We start from the raw sequence: 19053 nt of genomic DNA, 5'->3' as shown, positions 1-19053 counted from the left end.
ATATTAACTATGAGGATTTTTTGTGACATAGTTGCCCCGATCTCTTCGAATCCACCATAACATTATTAGAGATGGCCCACTGAAAATCTTGTCATTCGTCCCGGCATCCAAACAAGCCCTTAGAGGATCTTTTAAACTGCACAACACAAACCGCTGAATAAATGCTCTCAATCACGCGAGCCTTTTGATTGTTTGTGGGCGTACACGCTGTAATAGAGGAAAAAATTGACAATGCAGCCGAGACGCCTCTCCAAAGTTAATAATTTAATAACATATTATAAATAAATATTAATGATAAAATATATTTTTTAATATGATAATTGAATGTACATACAAATATAGTGTACGAAAATTTAGATAATTTATGGTAATATCGTTGAATTACACTAATTACTGCTCATTTCTCTTGTTACGTTGTATGCGGTCCACCACCACTATCATGCGAAACCATGAATAACTAATCATCATGCACTATTATTAATATAATATATAATTCTATTACCATAGTAAATTCTTATGTTTTAGTACCGCTGATATATCATACACAATGATATAATATACAACAAAGTAATATAAAGTTAAACTAATTTTATAATGTAAACATATGTGCATCAATATGACACCTCATGCTTTTTGTACAACATAACTACTTATGCTTAACATCTGACTTTATAACACATTAATAACATGGTCACATAGTATGATAAATAATTTTTCAATAGCCCATAACATGGCATACTACCACCTTAAAAAATAAAAAGTAATAAAATTACGAAAAATACACCAACACTCAAAACAAACTTAATAGTCTGATTTTTTTTTAGTTGGATAGTTGTTTGATATTTCAATGATTATTAAATTATATAATTTGATGGATGAAATCTTCTTTCTGCAACAATGTAATCCGAAGCATGGTCATTTACAACATGGAACCACGGCTTCAGGCCTCACTCCCAACTATCTCAGCCTGAACAGACGATCCACCCCATGTTACTTATCAAAGCATGACCATTCTATTTTCAGCATTCTTGGAACTACTGTTTTTGGCTCGTACACGCTGCACGTCCAAATGATTGGAAATGCAGCTGAAGCACTTGCATGTAGAGACAATCATGCCCTCACCTTTCGGCTGCCGCATTTTGTATACGCCAGTTTGACAATTACAAACAGAACTTTAGGAAAACACTTGTACTTACTCCTCTACACTGGAAGGGCTCTAGAAGAATTACAAAGAACCAGTGCATTTACACAACCAACGACGGTGACCTACTAGAAAGCTTATGAAGGAGAAAATAATGCACAATATAACATACGACAGCTGCTTGCTCTAATCCTTCAACCCCGTACTGATACATGTTAACCCTCTCAGAGAGCCGCTTCAGCCACAGAACTTGAATCATCCATTGTACAAGCCACCAAATAATCTGCAATTCCTTGTAAGCCACCAAATAATATGCATTTCCTCGTAACAAATTAATACAGTATTAATGCGTTCAAACACTTAAAATGATTATCAGACACTTCAAATTAATTTTTCGCTCCATAATCCCAAGGAAATCCTGCACCATTAACCCGTCTAGCATTACACATTAGTCGTTCACACCAAGTTTCTTCTATACAAACTCCCGATATAACTCCTAATCTGGCTTCACTAGAATAAATGATTTCAGGCAAAAAAAAATAATTAATTGTTAATAAAGCAGCGCAATGGGAGTACAAATTGGTAAAAAGATTCAGTTCCAGGATGAACATCATAGAAATATTGTCAAATGTTATGAGGATAACTTTCTGTTGTCATGGCTAAACACAAAGTGAGAAGCTTTATATTTATGAAACGATCTGAAACAGAGATTTTAAACAGATATGACAGCCATTGGTACCTATGCATGTTTATATTCAGCGTGCCCTTTTTAATCAAGATTATGGATATCCATGTGCCTAGAATTAACAGTTTTGCACATTTTGATAACCTGTAAATGAAGACCCCATAACACTAGGTTTTCATTGCATCAAGCATGCTGACAGTCCAAAAATTTCACGTTTTTCCCCTGCAAGAAAGGAAACTTGCAAAAATGATGAAAAATGCCAGATTGATATCCCGGCTCTATCCATTTAACTCATGGTGGACTATAACAAAAACCAACCACCTAAAATACGCCATTAATAGCCTTTGAACCAATGTACTCGTTATTGCCATCAACCTGTTTCCAATCCCATCAACAATAATAGCAGACCGACTGATTTTTCTTTCAAGTGCAAATACCAAAAACAAGAAAACATAACCACCATGGAGGTCAGTTTGATAATGTAAATGCAGGAAAACAACAAAATCCAAGCAAACAGTCAAGCTAAAAATAAAGTGCATTTATATACACGGAATTAGTCTACTTGGCTGTTATATATATATTTCATAAAATTCAGTAGCCAGCCATCATGCTTCTCTCTCCATTCACACTGCTTTCTTTAGTACCTCTCCCAGTTTGGTCTCTTTTGCTTCCTTTCTGTTGTCACTACAACCTCAGAAAAGATACCATTCGCAGGGATGTAGGTTTCAACACCTCCGAGATCATTATGCATGAACCGTCCCTAGCAAGCCAGAAACTAGCAGAAAGAACTTATTCATGATTTTGTTGCGATACTAAGCCATTAGAAGGGCAATGGAAATTTCTTCTTAAGGAGAGAGAGCAAAATTCCTGCAGTAACTAAGGTCTTCAGGGAGACAGATGAGTAAATAGGAAGGAACTCCCTATGTGAATGTCAGTATATGAAGTTCAAATCAAAAAATCACGTCTCATGTAATCGCTGCCATCAGTGTAGTTAACACTTCACGCCTGATTCAACTACTGATAAAGCTATGCTTCAAAAGTAAATGATAAGAGCTCGTACCATTATTTGTCTCCAGATAAGTCCATTATCACTCGTCATAACAACCCGTGAATAGCCTGAGGTCCAACTATAGTTTCTCATCTCTTCTCTCTACCTTGCTTAAAGTTCTGATTTTCCATCTTATTCTGCATCTCTTTGCACTACTTTTCCACTCTTATATTCCAATTTCCCACCCTAGTACTAGTCTGCGTAAAATTTAATACAGTTATGTCATGAATAACAAGACCGTATGGTTTGATTCACTGGCTACTTAACTATTTATGGACAATATTTTTGTTGCTGAGCTTTTTACACACAGTCACATCTTTCCTCAGTTTAGAGTCTATTTATGACGATTTCTTAATGCAAAGAAGATCTCCTTGCACCTTGTTATCAAAATACCACGCACAGATGTAAACCCTGTCCAAATGCAGAGTATTTACAAGCACATCAAATACAATACGAAGAGTTTGGTATCAATGAGAAACGACATTCAGAATATACATAGATCTCTTGCACATTTTGTCTTAAAGTGGGCAAACAAAACTACCATCAGCGCTATGGATGATGACTTTTCCAGCACCACCATGATAATTTGATCTATTGACATGAGAGACTATGGTGCTCTTGAGTTACCATTCAACATTTCCAAATTTGACAAGGATCCAGGGACAGAATAACCAAAATCCAGCATGTCTTATGTGTCTACTTTCTGATAAAATAAAACTAACTGAAAGCCATTTTGTAAGGATTTTCATGTCACTAAACCAACAAATCATCAAAACAAAGGGAAAAAGTTGACTGTATAAAGCAAATACCAACTTCCAGTATAAATGAACCAAGTTCCTCTTCTTCTTTCACCTCTGATTTAAAATTTCACATCGAAAACTTTGGGAGAAAAACAAGCAGCTCAAAATTCTGGGCCTATTTTTTATCATTCCAGTCAAAGACCCTGCAACTGTCACTTTTCCATCTTTTGTGGACGCCCACAGTGGAGCTTCCGCCCCTTTTGTACTTTTTACTTTCTTCTGACTTGGCAGGATGTACTCACGTTAGAGCTATATGAATTGCCGCTTTTTACCAAAAAAAAAAAAAGAAAAATATTGAGACACTTTCATCCTAGCTCATCCATGCAACTAGGGCTGCGCGCGGATTGGATTGACCTACTTCCGATTTTAAAACCAATCCAAAATTAATCCAGTTCAACCCAAACCAACAATTTTTGGGTTATGCTTGGATTCACAAAACATGACCCAATTCAAATATGGATCAGATCTTGGTAACTAAATTTCCAATCTGAACCCATACCGAACAGAAAAAAAAAACCATAGTATAATATATACTCCATATTATAAGAAATTATTTTCCCTCTTAATATAGTTGATCAATAATATGTTGTTAATTACAACTATATGTGGTTATCAAACAAATCTTATATAGTATATGTTTTTGATAATGTCTACATTTGAATACTATTATTTTATCATATAATATGTTTATGAAAGAAGCAGGTAATCAAATTAGATATGTTTATTACAGTTTGTGTTGGGATTATTGTTGATCCGATTTGACCTGAATAATCTGATGGATTGATAAAATTAATATTATACCCAACCCAACCTGAATGGAATCGGATTATGCTTGGATTTAATTATCTGACCCGATTCAAATACAGATTGGATTTGGGTTGTGCCCATCCCTCATCCAAACAGACCAAACAAACAAAGGCAAAATAGAAAAAAAAAATGCAATTGCACAACACTTGGTCCAATCTACATTTGATACTTATTGAAAGGTTAACAACTTAGATTTAAAAACAAATCAAAGTCGAATCACCATGGTCTCAGATTTCAATCTATTAGCAATTACTTGACTTTAATCATTAAACATGGACTGCACACCCCCCACCCCAAACCAAAAAAAAAAAGAAAAAAGAAAAAGAAAAAAAGTTGGTGTGGAGAACGCTACAAGACCATTTGTGCACATTATAAAGACTGATTTTAAGATATATGTGCTGCAGCTTTAGAAATCAATAATAAGTTCCAATCCACGGCCCAGGGAATTCCTCAAGCTGACAGAAAGGAAGAAATGTAGGGAGGAATAGTACCGAGAGCCAAGAATTCCTGTTAGTCCAGTTTTAAATCAGATTTACTACTCTTCTCCTTCATAATTCCAAAATGGACTATAAAAATCCTACGAACCATCCTAGCACACTTCCAAATCTTGCAAGCAAATGATAGTCTTTCCAAAAATAGTGAAGTTTACAGCATCACCAAAGCTCGGATAAAATTCTACAAAGTCTCACCAAAATATGATTCTAATAGCCTCAATGACCTCCTAACCCAACCAAGACTAAAGTCACACTTGCAGACACTAATCTTTTTTAATAAAGAACAGAAAAACCAACCAAAACCCAAAAAATAGACCTAAAATTAAGCTCAAAATAACAAGGAACATCAACCTATGCTTAACCTGCTTCCAAAACAGTTATAAATCATACAATAGTCGCACCTTGAAAATTAATATCAGCAACAAAAAGGAAAATTAATCTTCAGAAATAAAACACCAAGATGTAAACCTAATCCAAAACAGAATCGTGTTAGCAAATTAATCTTCAAAAATAAAACACGAAGATCTAAACCTAATCCAAAACAGAATTGTGTTAGCAATCTACAAAATGAGCCCATCAATTTGCAGACTCGCATGCAAATGATGCCATCAATTGTTTACGACATTACACCAAACAATTGATCTTCAAGCGTAGTGCTTGAAGGGAGTTCATTTGGAACACAGCCACTTCTACAAAAAAAGTCAGTCAATTTGCTGACCCACACGCCAATGTTGTCATCAATTGTTTCCAACGTTACATCTAACAATCCATCTTCCAGTATTGTGCTTTACAGGGAGTTCATTTGGAACATAGCCACCACTTATACGCTTCACATGTGTTGAACGTGACTCATCTAAGCAAAACTTAGGAATTTTCATTCAAAACAATTTAGTAACTAATTATCAATAGAAACTAATCACTTCATAGATGTTCAAGTTCGACATTTTGTAGTGATCTATTAGCCTAGTGTTCAATAATCAGCCAACATAAAGACTCTTGCAGAAATAAGACAGAAGTCAGGGGAGAGCTCTTAAACAAGAATATGGCTTAGGATTCCATGAAAGAAGATAAGTACATCAGATGCAATATTTTAGCAATCTCTTTCTAACGGCATCTACTTACACCTTTTTCATCTATTTTCAGATTATTTGTTGCATATGTAAATGACCTTCTGGATGAATTTTTGGCTTCTAAATAGTTTGAAGGTTGCAGGTCATGATTGGCAGCGCAGCTAATCTATTCATGTTTTGAATCTTGCAGTGGTCTGTGCATATGTGAAACAAAAAGGGACATCATTCCCCTTCTTTTCTCTCTCTTTTTGTTTTGATTGAACATCATTCCACTTCATCATGAAGGTTCTCTTGCCATGCTTGCTTGTTACTACTAATACATAATCTCCATTTTTAGCCTTGTGCTCTTCAGACTTCAATAGACTAAACCCTAAAACCTTATCCTTATTCTGCAATCATCAGTCAGACTTCAATAGACTAAACCCTAAACACCCTTCAGTCAGACTTGTTCATAAAAAGAGGATAAAATATAGCCGCATTTCTCATTTTGCATGAACTTACATAAAATGAAGACCAAAAAAAGAGCCGCCTCCATGACTAATTTTTCTTTCAGCAAATCTCAGAAAAGGATCAGACTGTTGGTATTTTACGTCGCTCTTTTTGATTAGCAAATAACTAGTCCTAGATTGAAAGACCACAATAATTTTCTGATATGTGATTGTCCACAACTAATTGTGATTTTGATTATTATTCATAAAAAATTCTTTGTAACATTTGGAGCTTGCAAACATCCTGAGTTAGTGTTATTATAATTTTCAAAATTTTGGATAACGTTAAGAACAAAAAGAAAATACAGATAATCAAGAATGACGATTTGCCACAAACATAACTTCCGATGAATACTGTATTACATTATAAAATGTGTACGCTTTCATAAAAACAATACACTGTTGATTATCTAATTTTGTATGTGCAGTTCTAGTAATAGAAGTTTAGACATTTCCAATAACTGATAGTGAGAACGAGTTTTGGCCCTTCTATCAGAGATCAAACACAAAACTCGAGGGATAACCTTTTTGGGATAGATCATTCTATTCCAAGTAATAACATTCTAAAAATGGAACATAATAAGCATTGAGGAAGAAAAGGAAAAAAAATTGAAAATGAAATAGTAATGCACCTAGTCTACATAAGGAAGAAGGATAATCTGATAGCACAATGCAGGAAGTAATCTCCATCCTAATAAGAATATACCTCCCTGATTGAAAATGAACCGTGTAAAGTATTATAACAAGGACAAAAATGTGCAATGGTTGAAGCCCTAAAAATTACATATCATAGTTCATAAAATGGGAGAAGTATACAGAAAAGCCAATCATAAGACATGCAGGAATTAAAGTTGGAGAGAGCTACAAACCAGGAGCATTGCACTGAGTAAATTTGGAGGACCAAAGGTACAGGCTTAATCATCTCTACAAACAAATCAACACCTCAAAAACTAGCACCAAGGGCAATTGCAGCTATGTTCAATGAGCTTTGCAAACCTTTGTGAGGAGGCACCCCTTCTCCCGAAGTTACGGGGCTATTTTGCCGAGTTCCTTAGAGAGAGTTGTCTCGCGCCCCTAGGTATTCAGGGAAAACTTTCTCTCTCGCGATCTATTCTAACTCTAACGCTCGCTCGAGTTGTTGGGTGAACGATGTAATCCCAGCCGGGATCAGTGCATAGCGGAGCTCAATGTTGAGCCCACGGATACAGATCGGCACGAGCTTGTCTTCAACGATAGACTCCTCAGGACTTTCTGAGTGGAAAGGATAAGGGCATCGGGGGAAGAAATGAATAAGGGGTAAGGTGCTCATATTCTTCCTTTATGTGCTTCCCAGCGAATCAAATTTTAGGAAGATTAAGTTGACTTCCAAAATCACCTGGAATCCTTAAAAATGTGAATACGGGAGAAACATCAAACAATTAAACACTATATTTTCACAAACTTTATTGTAGCCAAGTTGCTTGATTAAGGAGTCAAAGCTTCAGACTCCATTTCTTCAAGTCATCAAGATTTTCATTCGTAGGTTGTACGACGAACTTTTGAGTTAGATCAAGGCCCATTCAGAAACTAGATCCATTTCTCTTTTTTTTTCTTATCCCGAAATTGTTCCAATCTGAACTTGGAGGATGTTCCTCCAAAACTTTGTCCCATGTTTATTAGAAAACTATAACTTTTGCTCAAAAGATATGGTATTTCTTTAACCTACTGTTTTCCACATATCGTCGTTCACTGATATCAATATATTAGTGAAGTAGAAAAATTCTACAAAACCCTACACATTATTTAGAAGGAAATTTACAAGTCTAACAGTGATATGGATCCCAGCATGAAGTGCTGCTTAGCATTGTCACTACTAATACTCTCCTGCTGTAGAGTGGCGCTGTTTATTAGCAAGGACTCTATGACAAGCTAGACAGCCCTATCTGATCCCTGGATCCAACCTTTCAAGAGAAGCATAAGCTTGACTTAAGCTCGCCTGAGACCGCTCAAAGGAGCAAGGGTTGTTGGGAGTTAGGGGCAGGAAGAGCAGGAGGTGACACAAAGCAAAGGTACAAGCCAACTGCAAAAAAAGAAATAAGTGGACTATCTAGATTGGTGCGGGGAAGAGAAGAAAACTAAAGATAAAAGGTGTGAAATGCGAGAAATGAAAAAGTGAGGACTATAGGAGAGAATAAGAAGAGGCCAAAGAGTGGGGTGAGGAAAAGAAGAAGAGAGAAGGGAAGAGGGGAGGGGAGGGGAGGGGGAAGGGGGGGGGACCAAACAAGAGGAAAATATACTGTGGCATATGTTCTCTTTTTTTTTTTTTTTGCTGAAAGGCATATGTCCTCTTTAGATGACAATTTTAAATGATGAGAAAAGAACGAAGTATACTGTGCCATATGTTCTTTGCAGACGACATAATTTTAATTGATGAGAAAAGAACATGATCAAATACCAAATTGGATTTATGCAATGTTACCAGGACACGGGTGTCAAGTGTCCATGTATCTCAAAGCATCCGACACGGCAAGTTCAAAAAATTTAGATACAACGGCATAGCTAATATTGTATTATATAGTAATATTTGAAATATTTAGCTTAAAAATATTCAGGTTAGAGAAAATTGAATAACTTTGGATGTAACTATTGGGCTATGACTTTATTTATGCCCCTCGGGCAAGAGAAGATATAGAGCACCTTTAACCCAAAATGAGATGTGGATGCCTTAAGAGTACTCACAGGTGCATATGCCCACTAAGCAGACTTCTTTTTTTCTTGGTTGCGGCACCAAGAAAAGGGCACCTAGAGTTTGGATTCACTGGCTTAACTCTTCAATCCCTCCTCTCTCTCTCTCCCTGATCTCTCTTTCCTCCATTTTTGTTTTGACAATCAATACAAATGGGTTGAGTTGACTCATGACTAGACCCGACCCGACCCATTCTTCAAAACCCGTGGGGCCGGGTCAAGTTCAAATATGAGACCCGTTCCACATTTTGGGTCGGGTCTGGTTTTTATAAACTTTGACTTGGCCCGACCCGATCCGTACGATATATAGATCTATTTTGGGTCTTCCTATTAGTTACCCGACTCAACCCGACCTAACCCAATATATTCCAAATCATTTCTTCTTTGCCTCTATTAAGAGAAAAGCGCTCAAACAAAGCTCACTACATTAAGGAAGGCCAATTGTTGAGGTTATTAACCTCTTGAAGCAGATTGCGATTCTAGATAAATATTAATTCGTAAAATTTTGACCATGTTAGCGAGCAATATTCTGACAGTCAAAATTCAGTTTGAATAAGAAATAAGAATAAAATTTTCTTCAAGAAATCTTGTTAGCGAACAAATGTGGACCTGCACCCAACCCAAAACCAAATATTTTTGGTTGGGTCCAGGCCATACATGACCCCGACCCGACCCAGACAATCTGTTGAGTCTAAATGTTCCATGGACCCGACCAGACCCAACCTGATCCTCTATTAGCTTGGGTCCCTATCCAATATCAAGACCCGCACTTGAAATCAGGTCAAGTTGGGGTCAGTTGGACCCAAGGTTTGTCGAACCGGCCCATACCAGCCGGTTCAGGCCGTATCGGACCGGTCTAGCTTGAAATCGGTACAGGACCGAACCCAGCCGAAGCCGGAGAAGAAGAAGAGAAGAAGAATCGTACCGGTCCGGTAGGCAACCGGTACGCCTACTGGTACCGGTACGGCGAACCTTGGTTCGACCTGACCCGTTTGCAGCCTTAACAATCTATGATGTTTCATCTCAAAACTTCACAAAAAGCTAACCCCGACCTAAGCCGTTTGCAGCCCTAACAATCTATGATGTCTCAACCCAAAATCTCACAAAACGCTAGCTCAAATCATCATGGAGGAGAAATCAGTCACCTCTAGGATGAGTTGTTCCCTTCCACCCCAAAATGGGGATCTAGTCTTTAAAGATCAGATCTATGAGGAAGCATTGGAGATGGAGAGGAAGAGGTTTCTCACTGACATCTCTACACTCTCCCTCACCTTCGTCCCCCCCCCCCCAGCAGTTTCTCTTTTTGCTAAACCTTCAAAAGACTAGGAGCAAAACATGGCATCGTGTCTACAGTGTGAGCCATGCAAGTCATGAGCATTGGTTTGTGTCCATGTTGGGACAGCAAAAACCCCAATACAGCCATGTCCTGGTAACACTGACTTTATGGGTGACAGATTTAGAAAGCAAGGGCATATAAATAAGCACAACAAAGACAGAGCATAAGGAATGCAATTTTATGGTAAATATATTAGCAGACAACAGCAAATTCATATAATCAGTTTTGTTATATTATACAAAAAAATGGAGATGCCGAAACAGAATAGGAGCTGGTTGAATGATGTGAAGAAGTGCTTTTACAACATTGTCATATTTTTTATTGATGTATGACTTCTTGACTTAAAGGGAATTCCATAGAATGGCTAAATCGTATGTTGGACAACTCAAAATATCAGTAAATAAAAAGGATCCAAGAAAACAAGTTGAGTTTAATAGAAATAAGAAGCTTCAAAACTTCAAATGATTGGGTGTTCTGACTAGAAAGGATAAAGTGAGAAAGAAGTACATTGAGCTGCAAGAATTGCACATATTAACAACTAAGTAATACAGAATTGATTAAGCTAATGAATGGTAATTCAATTTGTGTGATGGGTAAGGAGAGGAAGACATAAGCTAAGAAGTTTGACATAACATCAAGGTGACCCTAACTAAGAATGCTTGGCAAATGAGATTCATAAAGCTGATTGAAAATAGTTTGGACGAGGCTAGATGGTCATTTATTGGTTATAACAGGAATATATAAGCTTAGGGCTCAGCATAGTGCAACCACACCCACCAAATCTAATACAGGCCTAAAATTCCAGACTGGCTAAGTATATAACCCAAATCCTGTCTACCCCAGCCTAGCACAACTACGGTTCAATTCAGGCCCTTTATCAGTCCTGTACAGTGACAATCAAATGTGTTCCCCATTATAATGTTAAACCCATCTTTCAGAATTGCAGAGTAAGATTAGGAGTCCTCTTTAAGCATTTAGTCAGAAGTTTTAGGAGAATTTCGAGTTTACATAATTCTTATACACAAAAATTTCTTACCAGTGCTTCGTGTAGATCAATGAAGATCTCATGCTCAGGATGATAGGGATCCTTACAACTCTTTTTTTAACCACTATTTCCTTATTATAATAAGTTCTAAAAGTCAAACACTATAATTCAACTATCATTCATTTTTATCATTATTTTCCTGCTATAATTAGTTTCAAAAGAAGATAAATCATGCAAGCTATTGCTAAAAGAGAGACTTATGGAGGAAAATAATAGAAAAAAATTTACCAGAGCTAGCTTTATAACAATGTCACCAGCAACTTCAGCATTGACTAATTAATATTGTCTACTAGATAGATGGTTTTTGAACGCAATATACTCATTTCTAGCTAGTCTAACAAAAATGAACTTTTCTAACAACATAACATTAAGAAAGAATCCATTCGTCTAGACAGTCTTTGCCTTGTTCCTTATCCATTCGTCCAGACAGTCTTTGCCTTGTTCCTTATCCATTCGTCTAGACAGTCTTTGCTTTGTTCCTTACTACCAGCATTTCCTTATCCAATATCTACATTTTTCTTTGCATTGCCAAATAATATATAAGGAACAAATTACAAAATATAAAACTCTCTAAATGATAGCATACTGTGGTCTACGTATTTATTGATACAACTAACATTTTTCTTCCATAGAATATTCTCTACACTTGCAATGTTTCTCTTATTTTGTGAACATACGCTAAGAATCTTAAGTAGAGCGTGTTAATTCTTACAACTACATCACCCGATAACTTATTAACTTGGGGTAAACAAATAGCATATATGCATAGCATAGGCTGTGCATAATCTCTATTAATTTAAAAGATATAACCAGGCAATACTCGTATATAGCCACAAAAAACGACTTCATGCGCTCTAAGACAAATGGTCTCCACATATAGTGGGCAAGAATACTGTGAGGAAACTAATCATGACTAAAGCAGAAACAATGTTTCTAACAAGATATAGCAGCCTACCGCTCTCCATGTTTGATAATAATTTCAGGACAAGAAACTAAAAGGATACTAAGATATCAAAAAACAAAAGAAATCTAATTGAGGAACTTAAAAAAAACACTATTCTCAGTATTTTGTAGATCAAGATGACAAAAATTTAATTAATGAAACAATGATCTCAATACTTTGAGAGAATCAACATATAAAGAGGAAGGCTTGATCAGCACAGCCATGAATGTCGCATAGCAGTGCACAAACTGTGAACCTGAAAGATAACCACTGATGTGCACATCTCACTAAATGGATCATGTAATTATCGTAAGGCTCTTGGTCAAGAAGATACTATTATACACACACCTACATAGAAGCATTCCTCCAATGTATAACTAATCAAGTAAAATAAAATTGCTCACAAATCTGCTATTGATATCTCAAAAATGCAAACTGGATTTTAGGTATTTCTCAGTGACTATCCTGATAATCTTGTATGCCTTCAGTTAGATGTTTTTGATACAGCAGTGTCATCCCAATATTACTGTCAAGAAAAATCAAATACCACCAAAACTTTAAGCATCTTAACAGAAATTACAACTTAAATGAAACAGGAATCAGAATTATAAGACCATTAGATCAAGTCTCCCGCATGTGCATCTTATAACATCACATTTCCAGAATCACAGAGAAGCATGACAGACAAGCAGATTAAAGGACCTGATCAAAAACAAAGCAAGGTGAATTAATGTCTCAAGGGCAAATGCTATATATGAGAATGGGCCCGCCAAGATTTAATCTTCAATTGGAACAAAGAACAGTTAGCAACTTTTCAATACAAAAAGAAAAAAAAGTAGAAAGATACTGACCATAGGAAATTTCTATGCATACTACTTTCAAGTCAGAGCCATCAAGCTCCATATTTTGCAGAAGCCATAGCTTAAACTGCAAATATGTCAAACAATAATTACTAATAAGTTGATTTGACTTCCCAAACAGCATTGTCAACAATCAGCAGGTTACTGCAAACTATTGAAAGGGATTACAGAACAATAATTAAAACCACCACCTTATAAATATAAATTAAAAAGAAATGGTCATATGGTGAAGAAAGAGTGCAATTGATTAAAAAGCACAGGCCATGAAAATCATTAGGTCGATACACAATTTTTTTTCACATAGTTTATATCAATGTACGTTACAAGAATAACTGACAACTAAACATCCTTCACTACTATAAGAATGTTTCATGCAAGTCGTATACTTTCATGCCAACAAAACAATAGCAGTATTTGTATAATTATTTGAAAACATGCTGGGCGCTCAAGCCTTCCACCCCCTTCAGCTATAGAAGCAGTGAAGCACTACCATAAATAGCATGACAACAGAATCATGTCAGAAAATATAGCATAGATCTTCCAAGGACAAAGGGTTTATCAAGCAGGACCATAATTAATGCACACAGCATCTCAGAATAATATAGCCTTTTGAGAGTAAGAACTGTTGTTTTTCGAATTATTGATTGAAAGCTTAGTATTCCACACCGATGATAATAATATATCCTTCCCAGATTCAGCAAGAAGTATGCTGAATTAGGCACTGCTAGCTCTTATAAATGGAACCCTGTTGAATTAATCTGGAGCCAAATACTGGAGCAAAAATGGTATTCTAACTGCATAAATCATTCTTGCACATCAAAAGTTTTGAACATTTGTATTACAGTTGTTTGGCCTGGCTGGAGAATAATTACATATAGACATTGCCACAGGCAGAAACTAATTTGTAACATTACATAGTTCAAGACCTTATAAAGGTCGCAATGTCAAAAGCAATTTAACTCATCATCATACACAAAGAGTTCTCATTGTTTGCTTACAATAATTAGTGTTAATCAGTAAATTACCTTTCTACTGGAATTCTTTCAAACTATTTCTCCAGGATTGAAAGCTAAGAATGCCCCATCCGCTTCACACCATTCGTATCTTGCAAACACAATGTGAAGATCAAAAGAAACAGCACTAAAATTATAGGCAATATATCCATAAATTTCTGTTATTTAAATCCAGCATTTCGAGCATTGTTACAATTGTGCCAATGAGAAATATGTTACAAACACAAGTTTCAAATGAAACTGATCCTAGCAAATAAAAGCCAATATGCCACACCTTGCAATGCAGGCTGCATAAAACGAAGAACTTTTTATGATCATTGATCCCGAGGAACAAAAGAATCCTGCAACAGAATTTGTTTGATGGAAGAAAAGAAGAAAGTATCTTATCTCCACCCAAATCATCAAGTTGCCTGCTAAACAATGGCATCAATTGTCGCCTGATACTAACACAAGCTGTGGAACATCGCGTTGAAAACATTCCTCTCACCTCAAAAAAATTAGTGGACAGTGTTTCTTGATGGAGCACAAGTAGCAGTTCAGCATTCAGGTGCAACCACACATTGATTGATTCAACCAAAAATGCTGCCAGTCCCTGATTCCCCTTGCTGTAATTCCTTCCTCCTTTGCTCCTCTAACGGATCAGGACTTTTCATAATTCTGCGCAGCCGCCTAAGTTGCATTCACAATATGTTCAACAATTAAGACAAACTGTTTGAGGTGCAAATACACTGCTGCAATGCATAAACAGCATTTCCAAGTACCTGTCTTGGGCATGTTGAGCAGGGAATGTCGGCATAAATTCCTTTGACTTTGGTAAAGGAACTTCACTAAACCAGGGATGCTCAAGGGCAGCTTCTGCTGTTATCCGCTGCATCAAAAGCAAAGGACAGCATTAGGAAATTAAAAAATAGGCCTAAAAGGTCAAAAGTATAAATAACCCATGATTCTTTCTGGTATATCACCTTCTCTGGGTCATAAGTTAGTAGTTTGTTCAACAGGTCAAAACCGGCTTCAGATAGGGTTGGACGACCAGTAAATGATGTAGGTGGGAACTTCTCCCGCAGCCTATTATACCTGGAAAGCAGCAAAAATAAAATAGTCAGAGGTTAACACCAGCATGAACAGAACTGCACCTAACAAAGTGCCCTGAAGGCAAACCAGGATGCCTAGGCAATGTCACAAATAGTTGGACAACAGGGAAAAGATTTACACAAATAATGATGTGTATTTAGCTTTTAAAAAAAATGAGAAGGAGCTTGTAAATTGATAAGAAAAGAAATAGAAAATGGTAACTTACGGCTGCTTAACAAAGTTAACTTTCACGCCAGGCAATTTAGCAAACCCAGGCCATATCTTCTCATTTGGTGTACCGAGTGTTCTAAATATCTGCACGTAAAGTAACATAAATGCAAATTAGATAAAAAAAAACAGATGGAAGTAGTATGCAGTCAGAAGATTTAAAGATTTAATGGAACCTTGTCAAGTTGATCAAACTCAGTTTTTCCATTGAATAATGGTTCCTTGGCTAAAAGTTCAGCCATTATGCAACCCAATGACCACATGTCAATAGCAGTTGAATATTCCTTTGCTCCTAATAGAAGTTCTGGTGCCCTGCCATTACAAAATAAATGAGAAAGGAAAAAAAACAAATACGAAGTAAAGAATATGGCAGAATACAAAATGACTTAAAATAAAGTAACAAATATGAACATAAAGAAAGAAAGGGAAGTACCTACCTGTACCACAAAGTCACAACCAAATGAGTATATGGCTTCAATGGGCTCCCATACTGGCGAGCCAGACCAAAGTCGCATATTTTCAACTCACCACGATTATTCAGAAGAAGATTTGACGTCTTCAGATCCCTGAGGGAGAGCACAAGAAAATGTTTTGAGTGAAAAAAAAAAAAAAAACAAACCAAAAACATTTGATAGATCTAAGGATTTAATTTGTAAACTTGAGAATGTAAAAGTACCTATGAAGTACCCAGTTATCATGGAGATACTTGACACCTTCAAACAACTGAAGCATTAAGCACTTAACTTCGCTCTGGCTAAATGGCTGCTTCATTGCCTCCATCAGCCCTTTGAGATCATGCTCCATGTACTCCATAACCATGAAAATACTATCAAGGCTGCCCATAACAACTTCCTTGACGTCCACAATTGAAGGGTGGTGAAACGACAGCAAAATGTTAATTTCCCTCAAAGAGGTCAACGGGAAGCCCTCTCGCTCCTTCTCCATCTTCACCTTCTTCAATGCCACTACTTCACCAGTCTTCTTATCCTTTGCTCTGTACACAACTCCATAAGTGCCTTCGTCGATCTTGTTCAGCCTCTCAAACTCATCAACACTTCTACACCCTTGTAGCATGTCTATACATCTTTGGGGAGATTGCACTGGTTCTGGGGTTTCAGCCCTAGCACCCTCTATCTCAGAATCAGTCTCTGACAAATGACCAGATGCATCCCCATCAACCGCCTCCATGTCAATATCCATATAATCATTCCTATCTACCTCAACTCCATGATACTCATCCCTGTGGTCTCCCCCAGATACAGATGATTTGGATGCCGTCCCTTCAGAACCTTCTCTCATAACAACCTCTCCAGGCTCAGGACTCAGCACCTTCTTATGTGATTTCTGGTCCAGTGTATCAACCACAGGGGTATTTTTCTTCCTCTTGGGCACAACCGCGCCATCAGATAATTTAGCTTCATCATCATCCAACTCATTGTTCCCATTTGCCCATCGTGAAGTGGAGATGTTCCTTGCTGTGTGGTACTCCTCATCCTCATCCTCCATCTGCCCAGGATCATGATCATTACTCAACTGCTGATCGTGGGGTGAATCAATGGAGACCCTCGCATCTACCGGTGACTGCTGCTTCATGGACTGCCGAACTGTCTCAAGCAAATTATGTGGGACATATCCGCGGGGCAGTGGAAGAGGTGGAGCAAGAGCGGCAGGTGCTTGTGGGTCGTTTCTGTTTCTGGAACTCACAACAGTAGATTGGTTGTTATCATCCCTATCCCACACAATTGGTGAAAACTTCCTCTTTCTGCTTGGCGAGGGCAGAGCCCCATTTTCCTTGCCCTGACTTCCATTATCTCTAACCTGCAACTCAGGAGCCTCACGGTCATCGGATCCGCTTCCACTCGACAGCTCCCCAGGCTCCCGATCAACCAACCTCCCCGAGAGCCGGCTCCGCTTCTGCTCGTTCCCACCGCTACCACTCGAATTGCCAGTGCTCAAGGGAGAACGGTGGTACCCATTCAAAGAATCCCTTTTCTTGGTGTCCCTCTGCCTATCCCTAACCCTGTCCCGGATATCCCGCCCATGGTTCCTGTCCCGGTCCCCATCACGGTACCGATCCAGATAATAATCCTTCCTCCTGGAGACCTCTACATCAGATTCCCGGTCCCTAAATTCTTGGTCTCTGTAGCCCCCGTGCCGACTCGCCCCCATTAGAACACTAGAAAACGGAGGAACGAGCGAAACTCTAGAAATCGAGGAAGAAAGCGGGCAAAATCGAAACCCTAGCAACCGGTACCCAGGAAGTTAAGAATCAAACAGATCTCCAAACCCTAATCCTCCTAATCGCGTCGGATCAACAAAATTAACAGAGGGATAGAACGAGAAAGACCAAAAACAGTGGGACAAAAACACTAGCAAAAATCGGATTTGTTGGAACCCTCGAAAAACGCAGAGATCGATTTTTGGGGGAGCGAAAACGCTCAGCGACAGAAGCTTTGATGAGAAAATCGACTGGAAAGGAGGACGGAAGTAGGAGAATAGAGGGATCTGATCTGGAGCAGCGTTCGCTGGAGCAGCCTGTCCTCGCGATCGATCGAAGGCGATGCGAAGGGTTTCAAGAAGGGGACGTCTCAAGGAGGAGAGTTTTCCCGTTCTCTTACTTATTTCGACGGGCGGCGATGCTTCTGGCCATCTTACCTAAAAAAAGTCGGAGAGACTAGCGAGTCCACGAGCGCGTCTCCTGGCCTAAGCGACTCACGCGTCTAATTATCGCACTCACGAATCAAGATGCGGGTAGTATTTGATAAACGGTCAAGATTTATGAAATCGGAATCGAAACCGGCGGATTGACGTTGAATGGTATCATTAGTCAACTTCAAACATTCTTGATCCCCCCTACCCCTTTTGGTTCACCAAAAAAAAAAAAAACATTCTTGGTGAATTTTATGCATCGAAGAGGATCTTTATTAACAATTGCTACCTATTAGTCATCCTAGTTAGTTCTTACATGTGTTCTAGATTCAATTTGCCCATTGCTTAACTCTATTCTATTTCTATTGTGTTGGTTTGAAATTCATGTTGACACCTCCATGCATGGGCAAAATATACCATCATGAATTGTAAAAACTATTTGATATTATCATAATAAACAACCATCATAATAGCAAATCTATAGTCCATAATATGCTTATCTAGATAATTAATTAATATTTGTTATATTGATATTACATAATATTTAATTATAATCTAAATTAAGTTGGTGATAGAATGCAGGACTGGTGAGATAGAATTCATAATTTAAGTTGCAATTGGTTGTGCAGGATCAATCGTTTTCAGCTATGA

At 37.7% G+C, this 19053-nt stretch overlaps 1 protein-coding gene across 18 annotated transcripts; it reads right to left on the bottom strand.

Annotated features, from left to right (window-relative positions):
* Positions 1–990: 990 nt before the first annotated feature.
* On the bottom strand, positions 991–18452 carry LOC103719868 (cyclin-dependent kinase G-2). 18 transcript variants are annotated; one of them, XM_089930178.1, is made up of 11 exons: positions 16430–18452; positions 16191–16319; positions 15930–16065; positions 15752–15840; positions 15417–15528; positions 15216–15322; positions 14942–15123; positions 14729–14864; positions 14467–14545; positions 13433–13508; positions 991–1424 (listed from the first exon to the last, which is right to left on the bottom strand). In XM_089930178.1, the coding sequence occupies exons 1-7, from the start codon at positions 17920–17922 to the stop codon at positions 15024–15026; spliced, it is 2166 nt and encodes a 721-aa protein (XP_089786304.1). In that variant the 5' UTR covers positions 17923–18452; the 3' UTR covers positions 991–1424; positions 13433–13508; positions 14467–14545; positions 14729–14864; positions 14942–15023. The 18 variants fall into 18 exon arrangements, with proteins under 18 accessions (XP_089786304.1, XP_089786306.1, XP_089786300.1 ...); XM_089930180.1 differs by having other exon boundaries at positions 14729–14795; XM_089930179.1 differs by having other exon boundaries at positions 1102–1559; positions 14729–14795.
* Between the last annotated feature and the right edge of the window lie 601 nt (positions 18453–19053).

The sequence above is a fragment of the Phoenix dactylifera genome, chromosome 4, assembly GCF_051530095.1.
Source record: "Phoenix dactylifera cultivar Ajwa chromosome 4, Ajwa_hap1_PhDact_Kaust_v1.1, whole genome shotgun sequence".
Lineage (NCBI taxonomy): Eukaryota > Viridiplantae > Streptophyta > Magnoliopsida > Arecales > Arecaceae > Phoenix > Phoenix dactylifera.
The sequence above is the reverse complement of the archived record's forward strand: the minus strand, read 5'-3'. Positions and strand labels throughout refer to the sequence as shown.

Excerpts from the sequence above, each read along its gene's own strand:
- LOC103719868 (XM_089930165.1), bottom strand. The coding sequence starts at position 17,922 with ATGGGGGCGAGTCGGCACGGGGGCTACAGAGACCAAGAATTTAGGGAC. Across the intron at positions 15,841-15,929 it reads AGTTTGATCAACTTGACAAG|ATATTTAGAACACTCGGTAC; the intron begins GTTCCATTAAAT and ends CTTTACGTGCAG. Across the intron at positions 15,124-15,215 it reads GCTCAACATGCCCAAGACAG|GCGGCTGCGCAGAATTATGA; the intron begins GTACTTGGAAAT and ends AATGCAACTTAG.